At 37.7% G+C, this 17,092-nt stretch overlaps 1 protein-coding gene and 1 long non-coding RNA gene across 8 annotated transcripts in view; one reads left to right on the forward strand and one right to left on the reverse strand.

The window, feature by feature from the left end:
* The first annotated feature begins 682 nt into the window (after nt 1-682).
* On the forward strand, nt 683-10,127 carry LOC139974690 (uncharacterized). The gene is made up of 6 exons (XM_071981979.1): nt 683-862; nt 1,567-1,619; nt 3,536-3,669; nt 4,544-4,702; nt 6,377-6,758; nt 8,401-10,127. The coding sequence occupies exons 2-6, from the start codon at nt 1,580-1,582 to the stop codon at nt 8,514-8,516; spliced, it is 831 nt and encodes a 276-aa protein (XP_071838080.1). The 5' UTR covers nt 683-862; nt 1,567-1,579; the 3' UTR covers nt 8,517-10,127.
* LOC139974691 (uncharacterized) overlaps nt 9,165-17,092 on the reverse strand; it is a 38,752-nt gene continuing 30,824 nt past the window's right edge. For all 7 annotated transcript variants that reach the window (XR_011795532.1, XR_011795529.1, XR_011795531.1 and 4 more), the window contains one exon: nt 9,165-16,777. This is a non-coding gene — a long non-coding RNA (uncharacterized lncRNA). The remainder of the gene's footprint in view (nt 16,778-17,092) is intronic.

Consider the following 17,092-nt stretch of genomic DNA (forward strand, 5'->3'; position numbering starts at 1 on the left):
TCTCTCCTCTTTTTCTTACCCGGGGGGCGCGCGCCCCCAACGCCCCCCCTGGATACGCACCTGAATATGGTACATGTAATTGACACATGCCTTAAGTTTTAACTTTCATTCTTTTCTGCATTTCTCTCTTTGATTTTTTGGTTTATGAAAGTGGATAGTATCTGGCAGCTTAATATTGTCTGAACGAATGTTTCAATAGATAATAGAAATTTGAACTTAGTCTTAGAGGGTTAAAACTTTGTAAAAATAGTTTTTTGGGGGGCTTAAGGATCAACCAATGTTCTTTTAGAGTTAGGGCAACTTAGAGGTTACAAAGTAATTGTGATATCGAAAGATGCTCAATCCCAGAATTCCATTTGTACCTGAATCTATTTATTAAATCGATAATGTTCATCGATACATGCCTACTTATCCTCCAACTCAAACTTCATAAAATCTGAACAAAGTATTTTCTTGTGTCTCAAACCGTGGTTTCCGTTCTCAAGTCAATAAAACTCAAATATGGCAAATAAAGTTTCAGAGAAAAGTGAAATTTGACATATGAATCCTATCGTTGGTTTCACTGGTCGGGAATTACCAACATTCTAAAAATAGAAACACTGCGGTTTGTTTTGTTTTGGTTTACGTCATCATATGTCACATGACCAGTTACATCGATACGTTTACATCGCAAACGCATATTTACTAGTAAATTACATACACAGTACATACAACACCGTGCACTGTGCATACGAAAATTTTGTAAAGGAACTCTGACACCAGCGCACGACTCGTAGTCTTACAAACTTCCCGTTAATTATTAACTAAAAACTCGATTGATTACAAATCACCCTTGCTTTGGTCCGAGTGGTGTTTCGTTTCAGTAAGTTACAAAAGTCGGTGTCATAGAAAGTTAGAGCATTAGGCCTAGCCTAGATAAATTTAACGTTAGGCATAACTTTAGGCTAGGCCTACTAACTAGCTTGACTTAGGCTTAGCTAAGTTAGAGAGTTGGCCTAACATTAGTCCTACACTACATTAGGCTAATGTTAGGCTTAGCTAGTAACTGAAACCTAGCATGGTACTTAGTAATACTAGTAGCCAGTTTAACTTAGTTGTGCTTTGAACTTGGTTTGATACCCTACCACAACTGAGTGGTGGGCATGAAATTCATCTGGTGGAATGCAGTGCAATATCCAATCAACCTGCCAAATTATTATGAGATTGACTCATGTCCCTTACTTATGTTTTAATTATTTTAATTATTCAATTTATTAATTATTAAATAAATGTTGGTAAAGGATATTTCTGTCACAGAAACTGTCTTGTTGATGTTTATCTGCAGTATAAAGACTAACATGGTTTCTGGGTGTTATAATGCCTCTCCAGTTACCTTGAACAGTAACCTGTTATCTTAGTCAGGCCTATATAGCCAATTTTATGTATGTTTTGAAATTCCACTCACAGTCTGAATCTGTTTCCAACGGGGCATTTATTTATTTATAAAGTTACCAATTCCAACTATATACTGTAGACACTGCCTAGCTCTGTAACAAACATGGCCTTTTTCACTTTTCTACCTTACAGATATCATCTAAATATGACAGAACCGGTGAAGTTGGGGTGGATGCAGAGACAATGTAAGCCAGTCTTCAGTCTAGACATGTTTGAGACAATATTGTAAATAAGGCTTCAATTAAGGATCGACATGTGCAGGGGAAATTTTTATTTTGGGGGGGGATGGAGGGGAGGCAAGAGGGGAGTATTGCCTTGACTTTTCATTGAATGTCAGATCACCACAGCAACTTTGCAGCTTTCAAAAGGTACCAGTCACCAAGGCAATTTTCCAAAATTTTAGAAATGGCACCATAATATTTTTATTTGTTAAAAGTACAAGTAAACTGGTATAGGAATGACACAAAACCTGAATGTTTCACTTTTTGTCTCCAAGACTTTTCATTTTATTATATTCTCAAATTTCCAAGCAATAAGTAGATACTGAATTAACAAGATCATTATGAGGGCACCTTGGGCAACTTTACTTAATTAAGGACCATGGTAGATGTTGCCATCGTTAACAGTGATTTTTAACGGTGACTGGTATGGGCACACAATGACAGTCTGCTGTTGCTTAATTCTTGCCCTGTTTGTATAGGATTCCAGGCATCGAGGGAAGAAACACCTCCCTCCGTTATCTGTTTAATCCTGGGAATTGAATACAAGTTTTTAAATTTTAGGAGTTTGGACTAACTTCATGATTATTATTGATAGCACTAACATAGGAATAAGGGCAAGCATAATAAGAGCAGGTGGAGGGAGGTGGGGGAGTTTCCCTCAGAATTGAAAAACTGGTAAGTTAATTGCAAGACTCTTCTCTTGTTGGAGGCAGAAGGAATCTATGTGGATCTGTCTTATTGAGTACAAAAACCCTAATGTTTTTTTTTTATGAAATTCAGTGGTCATTTGGGGTCAACAGAGTCAACAAAGTCTGAAACTTTGTAAACATGAAAACTCAAATAGTTTGTTGAACTTCATACATTGTATGCAGATCCACAGAACCCTATTGAAATTGGTGTAGGTCAAAGGTCATTGGCTGTCAACATTCAGTCAAAGTCATGAAGAACATCGTTATTTAACTTCATGCTTAGTATGTAGATCCAGCTTGGTGAGAACAAGAACCCTATGAAATTGGTGTAGGTTAAATGAGGTCAATAGGGGTCAAAGTTTGAATACCCTTTAAAACATGATAACTCCAAATTTAAAGCTACAATTAATCTGTGAATTTCCAATGCTCTGATTTTTCATTTGGTGAACATATATTGATCAAATTCAGTTTAGTTTTGGGAAGGGGCTCTATAGGTCTTCAACAAAGCATAAAGTTATCCAGGAAATAAAAATCTGTCAACAAGTTAGTAGTCTTGCTTTCACACATTTGCCAGGCCCTTATCAGTTTCATTCACTGAGCTTCAAGGGGTCAACAGGTTATCTCAAAATAGTGGGAGGGGGGGGGGGGGGGATTGCCATTTACTTTATATTTTATTCTAGATGACTTTTGTTTTAGCAGTAAGCTGTGACAATACTTCACAGTGTATAAACAATGTAATGTAGAGCTCTCGGTCATCAATAACAATTATAAAAGGGATGGTTGCAAGATGGCAGAGCTGATTTGCTAGCTCCAAATTGGTAGCAGAAAATGTCCTCTTATTTATATTCATCTATGTGTCAATATTTCACATTTGAAGACTGTTCTTTCTGGATTGTGAAACATAAAAAAAATCTACACTGTAAAAATCCTTACCAGTGGATTAAATGGTTGATTCCCACAAGGGAGTGCTACAAATGAGAGCTGAACATCTCTGATCTTTTCTGGTTCTCACATTATTCTTGGACAAATTTAAACTCACTTGCTCAACATTAGTCAGATAGTTATTTGGAATTTTCAGCAAATTGTACAGCAAGGAATCACAAAGCCAACCGGCTTTCAAATTTGATGGAATTAATTTCAGGAAATCCAACTATTTCTGAATCTTGTCTTTCATAATTTCCCTTTTTACAGCTGAAGTCTTCAAGAGATGGAAACGACAATACTGTGTCCTCTACATGGATGGCGGGTTCTCTTATTTTCCAGATGAAAATCGTAGAAATGCTGAGGGCTCCCTTCATCTTCCCACCAACCTCAACTTTATCAAGGTAGATATATCGTTAAAAGTAAATTGCGGCGCTAACTTTTGATCAATTATCCAATATGTCATCATTGGACTATATCATGTAACCTTACTAATCATTTCTTTTCAGTGTTTGAGGTTCCCTGTTGAGGACCCTGTTGGCCATCGATTCTTTCAGTTGAACAATATTTTACTCTGTCACCTAAATTGTTGATGTTTCTACAAAATTAACTTTTTCAATAAATTCACTCCTGTTTTACCATATTCTACTTTGGTTGGTCAGTGTTGAAAGTCCTATAGGCAAAAAAACTGCTTACGAAAGATTCATTAATGTTTTACAGTGTTTTTACGCTTTTTACCTGTTGTTGAGGTTCTATAAAGTGAACTGTTTTTCAATTTATTCATTCATATTTTATCATATTCTACTCTGGTAGGTCAGTGTTGAAGTCCCATACTGAAAAAAAACTGCTTACGAAAGATTCATTAATGTTTTAAAGTGTATTTTTGCTTGTTACCTGTTGTGGAGGGTTCTACAAAGTGAACTGTTTTTCAATAAATTCACTCATATTTTACCATATTCTACTCTGGTAGGTCAGTCTTGAATTCCAATACGGAAAAAAAATCCTTACGAAAGATTCATTAATGTTTTACAGTGGTTTTACTCTTGTAACCTGTTGTTGAGGGTTCTATAAAGTGAACTGTTTTTCAATAAAGTCACTCATGTTTTACCATATTCTACTCTGGTAGGTCAGTGTTGAAGTCCAATACAAGAAATCCTTATAAAAGATTCATTAATGTTTTACAGTGTTTTTACTCTTGTTACCTCTTGTTGAGGTTCTATAAAGTAAACTTTTTTCGCAATAAATTCACTCCTGTTTTACGGTATTCTACTCTTGTAGGTCGGTGTCGAGGTCTTGAACACAAATGCACCAACTGACAGGACCATGGGCTGCCTCTTGGAGTTTCAAACATCAAGTGGTAATCTCTTCTTCTGTGCTGATAGCCCAGATGATGCAGCAGCCTGGAAAACTGCCATGGTAGAGGTCAAAAACATGAATGTGAGTATTGAATCGAGCAAGATACCTCTTAAATGCATTGAAGACTCGCCCCAAACCGCGTGCGGCCATATGAAAAAGTTAACTTTCCGTTGCTTGCAAGTGACGTTTTGTTCGTGTCGCTACAAAATGCAGACAGTACAGTAATGAAACTTGATACCTTGTTATCTTTAGCTGGACCTGAGATGTCCATCACTGTATTGTTTGTACACTGTGCTGTAGGTATTGACCGCAGTTGTATGTACTGGCTGTGCACTAGTGTCTAATTACCGATGGTAGCAAGCTCTGTGTGTGTAATTTCTGGGATTGATGGTGGCATCTAACACTTCTGTTACACCTCATTCAAAACTAGGTCAGATTACCGGCATCAGACGTTTCTTTTTGCGCGAGTCTTCACACTCTTTAATGCAACCATGGATACTGCTCTCATCCTGCAGAATATATCTTCCCATAAAATTTCACTTACGAAACTGTTGAAACTCAATAACATTTTTCTACAACTTTTAGTGAATAAATGAGTCACTTTTGTCTCATTTGCTCGGTTGCCAGTTTTAGTTAGAATTTCTGTTTATTTGCTGGATGAGGTTTTAGTTTTAAGCTAATCCATGGACAAGGAAAACTTTAAAACACTTTAAACTATAAGTCAAGGGTTCAGAACAGAGATATATTTATAATTCATTGAAACGTAAACTTTACCGAAGGTTTGTAACCAACAGAGTAAAAAGACATATAATTAGAGACCTGTTTTGCTTTAACACAAGACACAGAACAAGCTTGGAAAGATAAATGCAAAACCTTACTACTGAGAAGCCATGCGAAATAGCTGAACATTTATTATACAAAGCATTTAATGAATATTCAAACAATCCAAAATCATGTCATGCTATTACGTATAACTTACTGCTGTGCAGAAGGCAGATCTTACAAAAACTTTAAAGAGTATGGTTATTAACCAAAGTAACTGCTTTGTCCTTCTTATTTATGTTATTAATATTTATGCTAAATATTTTCTATTACATTCTGCTTAGGGGTGTCAACGTACAAAAGCTCCATTGAGCTTCTTGTTTTTATACTCCATTTATCTATTTTATCTTACGAATACACTGTATATTTTCATCAAAAGAGATTGAAATAAAGTTGGATGAATTGAATTGACCCCTTATATCAGTGTGGTTCCATTGTGAGTTTATTAAATGATATATCAAATTTTTAAGTCTTTAAAAGAAGTTAAGCAGAGAATGAAAAATTGTTCAGTGTTCATATTTTCATTCTTTCTTCTTGCATTATGATTGTAGTGGGACAAAAATGTGATATGAACAAATCTAGAATTGCAAAATATAAAAAAAAGTGGTATGGGGGAGGGGCGGGGGCTTTAGAGGTTCTGTTCGACCTCAGATTCTTTAGTGATCTTTGATATTGAAGGAATGAGTGTAGAAACGGTTGTTGTTGAATAGTTTCAACACTTGGTCGGGATTCACTGAATTGCACTTGCCACAGTATATGTGTTTGAGCATTTATGGAGATGGTAAAGTCCTTGAATCTGCCAAGTAAACATATAGCAATCCTTAAGAAAATCGTCACTTCAAAATCGTTATTCATGATAAGTGAATTAATTGCTTTAAAATTAAGATTTTAAACTGAGTTTGTTATTTAAATACCACACATTCTCTTTCTCAGGTCAGAGGAAGATCCAACGCTCCCAGTCAACCCGTGCCACAGCAACCCCCAGTTTATTCAGCAACTGGTCCACCCCCACAGGGACCTCCTCCTCCTGCACAGAATCCCAACCCCCCAGCCTATCCAGCTGCCAACCCACAATCCTACCCCCAGCAATATCCACAGACATACCCTCAGCATGCACCCCCTGCAGCTGCCCCACCACCATGCTACACCCCTACCCAGCAGGTGGTGCATACCACCGTGTACAGGAATGGTCGAAGAGGCTACCCAAGACAGACCGCGGTATATTCTTACCCAGGGCAGACTTACTATGGCGTTGGAGGAAACACCACAGTGTATACGACCAACGGGCAAACAACCACGTACCCTGCCAACCCTAGTAAGTATCACTATACAATATTTAATGATTTGTTGATCAGGGGAAGAATTTTTGTCTTGTGTCACCCTGATTTGCCAGTTGTGCAAATATTTGCTTACTTTTGACAAAGGTGTTTGTAAAACGGAGCCTTAGATTCTTCAGTAGATTATGAACAAAAAGGTCGGCATGAAAAAAAATGAACCACTAAAAATATATTGTATGATCTCATGAATCCCATTGTTATACCTTTGATTGGTTCAATTGTTATTTTACCTTTTATTGAACGCATGTTCGCAAGCAATTCAAAGCTAAAGTCACCGATCTATGAGAATAATTAGCAGATTGCCTAAGGCTTAAACTAACTTTTCAGAAGTGTCTTTATCAACCCTCTTGTTTAGAGAAATTTCTATTATTCTAATTCAGTGTACATACTCTGTCGCAGATAAACGCCCACCAACACCAACGGTAATTTGGTTGAATCATACCAGAACGGTTAAAGAAGTAGATTGTAAGAGAACAAAAAAGTGTTATTACCAAAACTGCTGAGTTGCTAATATCTACTGCAAAATGCCAACAGGAAACATGTCAAGCCCCTTTTATACATCTGAGCAAACATCTGTTTCATTGAATTCAGTGCGTGTTGAGTACATATGGCTGTTAATTTACATGACAGCTATTTTTCTGATTGGGCTTGGAGCTTCTACACTGCAATACTTAGTGCATGTGTAACATTATCAATCTTCATAGTAGGCTCTGGCATAAAAGTCAAGATTTGTTTTGTAACTGAACTCGGACAGTAACCGTACTTAACACACAATTGTGAGTTTCCAACTTTGGTAGTGAAGCATGGATACTATCTCCATTTGACGTCACAGTATCACAGTAATAGGCTACACAGACAACTGCAAGCTTTTCGTCTGGTTTCCTGACCGGATATTGAACACTTGTAAATATTCATAAATCTGCAGAAAGGTTCCCATTGACCCCAATTGTAGGTCGCCATTTTAACATAAAATGCATATCATTGTCTGTTAGTTTGCCCCAAGTCAAATCCTTACTGCTGAGTATTAACCAATGTTACCATGACAACTGCGAAGGCAGTGATGAAATCAGGGGTTGGATAGGAAAGGCCATAGCCATTTTAACATAAAATACATATCATTGTCTGTTAGCCCCAAGTCGAATCCTTACTACTGAGTATTAACCAATGTTGCCATGACAACTGCAAAGACAGTGATGAAATCAGTGGTTGGATAGGAAAGGCCATAGCCGTTTTACATAAAATACATATCATTGTCTGTTCCCCAAGTCGAATCCTTACTACTGAGTATTAACCAATGTTACCATGACAACTGCGAAGGCAGTGATGAAAGCAGTGGTTGGATAAGAAAGGTCGCCTCCCAGAAGTTGATACTTGGAATAGAACATGTCGCAGAAGCAAGCCGATTGTGCATTCACTGCACATACGGGGATAAATTTCACTGCAGGTCCCTCCGACAGGGATGTTTTATCCAAGTTTCCTTTTTTTTTGGTACCAGTAGCCGGTCAAGGCCTATTTTATTCATGCCCTTGTGTGCCATCTCAGTGCCTCAAGCATTTACAGAGTATTTTAAGATCTGTCAAAGTCTGATCTTGGTTTGTTTTCTCTCTTTGTTTGATGCAGATCAACAGGGACAAACCACCGTCGTCGTGCAAGAAAACCGTAATTACCGGAATGACGGTTTTGTGGCGGGTGCAGTCGTGGGATCCATGATGATGGCGCCCTTGTTGTTTTGGTAAAATATGAAGATGTCGACGGCGCAATATTCGGTTTAGTCTTTCTGTTTACCGTTTCTTGTGGAGAAAATTGCATTCTTTTTCAATCTATTTTTTTTTAATTCCAAATTTGTCTATTCCAGAATGCTTTGTCCACCATCAGATATTAGCTGTTAATGCATTACCAGACAGTCAGAATTACACTATTATTACCCACAGAAAACTCTATTCAGTCTGTATGTTACTGTTCCTATCTCAGATAGAAATGAGAAAAAATGGGTTTTCCATTCGAACCCAACCTCAATACAGTCATCTTGAATTCCGTGGCGACGTCCTTGAGTTGTTCTTCCAAAGGCTTAGGTGTGAGAACAGAAAACATAATAGGGTTTTAAATTGAAGAGTGAATCATCATCTGGGTTGCATTTCATTGTCTTGCTTTGTAAGGAGACATCGTCGCAAGCCCACGAACAGAATCATATGTAAATAGTGAGTGGGTAATGCGTTTCAAATGATAAATCTTTCACTGCTTTTGAACAATTCTCCTGATAGTATTACATACGTTTCAAAAAGATTCTTGAATCATCGAGAAAATCTACTAAATTATTATGCAGTTTTTACAGGGTAGAGAATCTGGAGTCGAAACTGAATAACCACTAAAGTCAATATTGTCTATTAAACATCATAGTTGTGTAGCATTGAAAGTTGACATTGTGTATCACTGGAAGTCGAACAAGGCTCAAAAAGATGTTTTTATCAACACGAGCAGCCTCTTCGTATCCATTATCCACATTAATGTTTTTTTGTGTAGTTAGGACAGAAGTTCAACTGGTTGGGATCAAAACGGTGATTAACTTTTTTTAATATTCTCTTTTACTATTCTTTTTCTACTCTTTTACTAGCTTGCCAAATATTTTGTTAGATAAATTTAAGTTTTGTGAATAGTAGGAATTTTCAATGTACTCTTCCTTTTGTGTGAGAAAGTAGTTATAATGACTTTAAGAGCTTGGATTTGGGGGGGGGGGGAGGGGGGTGGTTCCTTTGAAGAATTAAATAAAGAAGGAAAATTGTTTGTAGCGTTGAATGTAACAAATGTGCCTTGCTTTCATCAGAAGAGATTCAATAGTTGATAATAAAAAAAATCAGTCATACTTTACTCCCAAAATATCCCCTCGGTCCGTCATCAGTCCCAAATTACATAAAAAAAAAGTGTGTTTCTTTTGTTTTTAGTGAGACGGCCGACTGGAGAGTCGTAAAACGTTAAGATTATTATGCTATATTTTTCTGATAAATAAAAGGTATTATGAAAATGAAAAAAGTCGGTAGAGTGAAAAAGGTGGTGGTTGGTGGGTGAATAACAATATTCCATATTTTTAGGAGCCAATATTAAGGAGAGGGGTAATGCTTTGAAACTAGTTTCCTTGTGGGTGCTTCTTCTTTCATTGGCAGCACGCAAGATTCCACATGGCTGGGAAGGGGGGGGGGTCATGTGGAGGTGTCTGGGTGACATTCTGAAATAACACATTCCTCTTGAAATAGCTTACATTGTTGGCAGTTTTCTAAACAATTTTATGAGACATTCACCTGTAAATTCTAAGTAATTTTGATGAAATGGTAAAAGTATTTAATCGGTTACAACTAATTCACAAAAAAAAACAATCAGTTTCATTGATATGAATAAATGGCTCTCATTAATCATTATAAAGATATTTCTGTCTTTCCTGTAATCAAAGTAATTATGTTTGTAAATGTGAAATTAATCAAAAACAGCTGTAGTCCAGAGAAACAATACACACTGGCAATTGTAGTTAAACTGATGGAAATGATATCACGAATTTTGCATCTAAGCAGCTAATTTTGTTGCCCACCCCTCCTCAAAAAATCGAATTCGTAACAGAGGGTAGAACCTCACCCAGTTGGGACAATTTTTACCTATACTGTAATGTAATGTCCCGCTTCCAGAGCACTCGTATTGTCAGTACGAGCAGTATGAATATCATGTTTCTATCACATCAAGGTTAGGAACTGTTTGTACTGTCAGTACCAGTGCTTAGAAGCATGATATTGGAGTACAGTTTCGAGAGGTATTAGTATTAGGAAATTGTCCCAACTGGCTGAGAACCTCTGTCGTGTCATGAATAGTCATATAAATGGAGGGCGTTGGTCAATTTTCTGAAACTTAAACTAGGGACAAACCGGCATGAGTGACCTTCTCCCTGGAGTGACAGATAAACGTGTTTACTGACAGCAGTGGTGACGAGGCCTAGGGACGAATATATCTCAGCCCGCCCTACCCCCCCCCCCTTCCCCTTTCCCTTTCTGAAGTGCCTTATAAGAAGTACAAGAAATTCCTATTGACTTTTGGAGTGGTCGAAGGTCATTTGAGGTCACCAGATGTCGAAGGCTGACAATGTTGTAAATACGATAACCACATAGCTTCTTTTTTTTTCAAATTTATTTCAATTACACAATGGTAACAATCAAATATTACAAAACGGATTAGAGTCAACAGAAGACTGAAAAATAAATATTGACAAGAATAATAAAAAAAAATTATATGAAATAGTTATTACATCAAAAAGAGTAAAACATACAGTGGGAAGACAATTCATTGATAGGCTAGAATGTTTAAAGAACAAAACTCGTGAATGTCTTCGGAGAGCAGGAAAAGAAAGAAAACCTAGGACGGAGAAAGAACTGACATAGTAAGAAGGCAAATCAGACCCACCCCCCACCCTCCCCCACCACACTGCCGCCCACCATATCATGTAGCCACATCACTACGAACCAGGCTACAACTACAACATTAAGATGGAATGAAAGACAAGAAACGTAAAAATACTTAGATAACAAAAGAGCTTTGTAACAAGTTATGATCTTAGCAATGGTATGTCTACAGACACTCAAAGAATTCCAGGTCTTCTTAAGACCTAAGTTGAACAATGCTGAATGGAATTCGAATAAACTGAAGTACTGAGAGAGAGTTACTGAATCTAGTACTTTGGTTTTGTGCGGAATATCGAGTATGTATGTATATGTATGTATATTAGATCCTCCTGCAAGCAGGAACTCGCGAAGAAGCCTAATTGGCTTATCAAAGCCGCAAGCTGACCGAAGTCAGTCTCTCACATTCATATTTAACGTCCATGATTATGAATTGTTAATTGTCAACAACTCTGTAACTGGACGACATACATTAATCTGGCAGTGACTCACGTTAATCTGAGAGTACACAAGAAAAAGAGGTTGAAACACTTAGGTAACGCCGAATTGCCAAATGGGAACATAAAGTTGCAATTTCATGACTATTGAAGTCATAAACATTGTGGAAATTGAGTTACAAGAAACGAAGAGGATAACTGTGTGAATAAGCGAAGCACATTGTTACGTGACGCACGGCCCCTTTTTTGAAGAACCTGAAGTTTCTGTATTCGCGATGGAGAGTCGTTGAGGGTCCCAGGCAGAGCTGAGGTACGATAAGTCAATTAGGATAACGCATTATACACATAATTGGAGACTTCTTTTGAGCAAGTTAAATCTCAAACGGTTGTGAATACCGATGCCATTATAGAACCTTTGCTACACACATAATCAATGTGGTGCTGCCAAGTTAAATTATCATTAATGTGAACGCCTAAGAATTTGGTAAAAACAAAAAATCAAAGGAAATAATAGTAAATACATCATTCTAAAGTAAAGCATGAATGAACTTGCTAGATGATATATAAAATCCACATAAATATATTGTGTGCGGTCTTACGGTTGAATATGATTCTCATAGACAATTTGGTCATGAAAAAAAAAAAAAATTGGCCTTCTGATTTTGACTAAGAACAACATTTTGAGAGAGTATGGAAACGCTGAACTGTTTTAGTTTCACATAAGTGAGTGATTTTCTTTTCGTTATACGTACATTCATTTTCGCTAATGCAAGTTCCGGCGATCGGCTTAAATCCATATTGGTGACAATTCGTAAGAAACTGCTCTAATAACTGAGAGTTCACGTTGAGTATTGCTCAACACATTACAAGCTACATTATTGTCTGGTAAACGCACGGCAGTTAAACTTCTCCATACATAGCTCACGGTTCAAAGGTTGTGTCGTGCGGTTTATTTTATGATATCCGATGGAGTTCCGTGGTTATTCTAATAATTCTAGCAAACCATGGAGCTATAAACAGAACCGAGTGCTTAAAAATACGGTGGCCCTGAAAGAACATACAGCATCGTTCATTTCGGATACTGTGGCATAGGACGAATGCATTCCCGCCAGTATTTACCATACACATTATACAGTTTACGTGAATTCCGTACAGTTTTATGTACAAACTTGTGCATATGACGTCAGAAAACCGAACTTTCAATCGAATGAAAGATTGCAATAATTCAATGAGGATCAGATTCCACCACGACTCCGTAATGCTCGCGTAGCGTCCGTTTTGATCGCTGGCGTGAGTGAAATGTTCAAGCTAAAATTATTTAAAGGCATCGAAGACTCGCCCCAAACCGCGTGCCGCGCTCTGAAAAATTTAACTTGCCGTTGCTTGCAAGTGAAGTTTTCTTGTTGTCGCTATAAAATGCAGACAGTAATGAAATGTGATACCTTGTTATCTTTTATCTGGAGCTGAGATGACCATTGCTGCTATGTACACTGTGTTGTAGGTATTGACCGTAACTATATGTATTGACTGTACACTAGTGTCTAACTACCGACGGTAGCAAGCTGTGTGTGTGTGTATTTTCTGGGATCGATGGTGGTGTCTAACACTTCTGTTACACCTCATCCGAAACTAGGTCAGATTACCGGCGTGAGAGGTTTCTTTGTGCGCGAGTCTTCACACCCTTTAAGGTAGATATGTTGTGTCATGTTCTTAAAACATTGCTTTCAAAGCCCATTTCTCTCATGATATATGCGCAGTATCTGTATGATAATAGTTGCGCAGTGTAGGCGACTGTTCGTCCTTTGACAAAGATCAAGTTTTACTATCTGTTCCTCTTCGACGGGACTCGTTATATCACGTGTGATGTAACACCTGCGAGATAACACGGTTACAGTCTCGATGTAAGGGGACTGGGATCATGGGCGCAGATCAGTTTTAGGTAATGGTGGGGACGCGTGTCTGTTCTCTGATACTATCTAAGCGGAGCGCGACCATGGGTTCGCGCGTAGCGTACACATTTTTTCTTGGCAAATATACCTCCCAGATCGCCGGAAATAACACTTCCCAGACCCAGTGATGCTCCCAAACTTCCTTAAGCTCATGGCTTAGAAAGTTTGTTTGGGGAAATACATGGGCGCCAATGCAGATAAAAATCAGGGGACAAATAATCCAAGTAGACTTTTGTATACGATGGGTCTGGGGTCCTCTCCCAGAAAACAATTATAGACTGCCGCAAATGTAATTTCCGTCCTATATTTAACAACTGTGGATAAATATAATAAAATGAGAACTGCTGCATGTCATTTGCACAATGCTGGATCAAACTGTGCCAAAGTTCAATAGAGGGGAATTTGAAATGCAGCGTTTGTTAAAGACAAATTGGTGGGGACACGGTACATCATGTCCCCACCACTGAAAAAGTTGGTGGGGACACGTCCAGCTGTCCCCACCATGGAGGATCTGCGCCCATGACTGGGATAGATAGACGTGCACAGACTCTATATTGGGTGACGTTTCCTAACTTAAACGGTCCTACTGTTTAATCCGAAGACGTTGTGGGCTGTTAATTCGTTTGGCCTACTTAGTAAATTTGGTTCTTCAGTTATACTTGAGGGACAAGAACACTTTAAAAAATATTCGCGCCATAAATTATACGTTCCTGCATTTGGAAGGTTAGCTATTTCACATTCGGTGATTTTCCCGAAACAAGAAAGGTCATATTCTAATTCCAGGTAGTAAAGGCTATATTTTCAGTTAGGGGGGGACTTAAGGAAATAATTTTGCGGTAGTTCTAAGGGACCAAAGAGGAAGTGAGTTTGCTTTTTAGCGGAACAGAAGTGCAGATTCTACCGGTGAGAATTGTTATCTTGGATCGTCGCAGACCAAAATATTCTACAAACCTGAGATAATATTTTGAAGATATGGTTAATTCTAATAGTATACCGCTGGAGATATAAACCGCGGTCCACAGAAATTCGGACAACCTTTGTGGCCACCACATTGTTTTGCTTCCGTGTCAAATAGTTCAATGGGGGTGTGTTTCGTTAGCGGCTTAGCCCTCTCTGACGGCGGTATAATATCGTGCTGTACGTTTGTATATATATATATATATATATATATCTAGATGTAAGTTTGTTCATCGACACAGTGAAGGAACCACACCGCATATAATATTTATATTCAGGTAGTATGAAGGCTACCCGCCTACCCTACCAGAGAAGAACTATATTTCTCACTCTTTCAGATTCAATATGACGCCAAAACTTCGGCCATACTTTGCCTGTTGTGACATAGAATTATACAGAAGGTAAGATTTTGCATTATTTTAGGCCTAAATAGACTGATTATAGAAGATTTATCATTCCGTCGTCAGTTCACTGTCAAATTGATACAGCCACGCTATATATATATAGATCTTTATTATGGGTTAGATGTACACTGCCCATGTAGCATGTTACATCGTACGGTATAACTTTGGTGTTTATCCTATAGGATGTCACCAAATATTAGTCCCAAACGTTTCCAAATGTTAAGGGTTGCTAATATATTTCATAAAAGAGTCTTTGGAGCAGGTACTGGCCTTCCAGATCATATCCAGACATAGACGTTGTGCGAAGTCATAGGCCTTTGTACGTGTCAGTGAGAGAATATTATTTGAGCGTATATCAGTAAAATGGATTGTTCACGGTTTCAGCATGAGAGACCTTAATGTAATTTTTCTAACATATCTTAGGGCTATTTTTATATACTTAGAGATACCCATATGACAACATTTATTACGAAAACGTTGGTTTTATTTATTAATAGATCGGGTTTTGTTTTTTGTTTTATATACTGTTTAAAGTTTATATACATGTACATATACCTTCAAAATGATATATCAATGCTCTAGTCACCCAATGACGTGATGGTTGCTGTACAAATTAAAAATAAATAAATACATAACAACATCTTAACTACGATGTCATAAAATTGCCAAAATATATAAGATAATTTCATCAATGCGACTGAAAAAAAGTGAATTGCTACAACACAATTCCGCAGTGACTGTACTAGGAGTTCCTATATATGCTAACAGATAAACACACGAAAATCATTAACGTGACATTGCATTACGTTAAAGTATAGTTCTTGCATTTTTTTTGGGGGGGGGGTGGGGGTTCTTTCTCTATTTAAATATTTATATCATTGTTTTACTTCGTAAGGGACATTGACTCGAACAGTTCTCTTATTTCTGGTCCCGTTGCCTGATTGCTATAAAACGATTTACCAACAATTGGATATCATTGTAATTTAATTGCAGAGATAGACGAAACTAAACGAACTCTATTTACATATACATACATGCATGTGCCCCAGTCACCTGACATAGTAACATCCATACATAACTCCGGAGGGCTATATCATTATTGCACGTCCCCATATAGACTACATGATCAGACACATCCCCTAAGTTATATTAACTTCACACTGAGCCTCACCATTACAGGCTCATCGATCCATCTCGACCCAATGACAGATTTAGGCCTAAATCTAATATTACTTAGGGCAAGCCAAAAAAGGGGGAAAGAACGAAAACGTTTTGGGGGTTACCCCCCGTGTTCATTATTCATATATTACACCATGTCAGTTCATGATAATGCTGTAAACACGCGCCTATATACTATCTTTTCGCTGCAATAGCATCGGGGTTTCCCCGCATTTATCACCATCCACTTTGTACGTGGGTCTAATAGCGTAATTACTAAATTGACTGGCCAAGCGAGTAAGTAAAGGCCCCATCAAAAGTTCTTCACCCATCTACCAGTATAATATACAATCGTTCTTAATTAGAAAGTTAATCATTTGAACTAAGTAAACTAACTGCAGGGGAATCCATAATTATCGCCATTTTGATAACCCCCCTTTTTTATTCTCTCGTCAATGAAAAATGACCTTTGGTTCTTCGTCTAGAATAGTTGGTATTACGTCATCTGTTGACGGCGGGTAAGTCCCGTTAGTGGTGTATAACTTCCCCTTTTCTGGTGCGTTGCAAAACATATAGTGTGACATGTACTGCAATTCCGCCGCGTCACTCAAAGAAATCAGTTGGACAAGAAAGGACTGGAAAACGTGAAGAGTTGGAAACTGAAACGAGTAAGTAATTATAGCAGAATTTGAATTCCAACCAATTCCCTAAATCAGGAATAGCTGTCTGCATGTTTCTGTTAAGGTTATATAGTTAAGTATAGACTTTCGTGAACATCACTGTATACTCTTAAATCACAAATCCAAGTAGCTTAAGCAAGTGGATAGGCCTGTTACCTTCTTCTTCTTCTTCTGTTTTGAAATGATTATTTAAAATTAAAAAAAAAATCATTTTCGTCGCATGAAAACTTCTTCGACTCTGTCAAAGTCTCAAACATGAGAATAAATTGCAATTTTAATTTGATAATACCTTGC

Source organism: Apostichopus japonicus, chromosome 10 (assembly GCF_037975245.1).
Source record: "Apostichopus japonicus isolate 1M-3 chromosome 10, ASM3797524v1, whole genome shotgun sequence".
Taxonomy (NCBI): Eukaryota; Metazoa; Echinodermata; class Holothuroidea; order Aspidochirotida; family Stichopodidae; genus Apostichopus; species Apostichopus japonicus.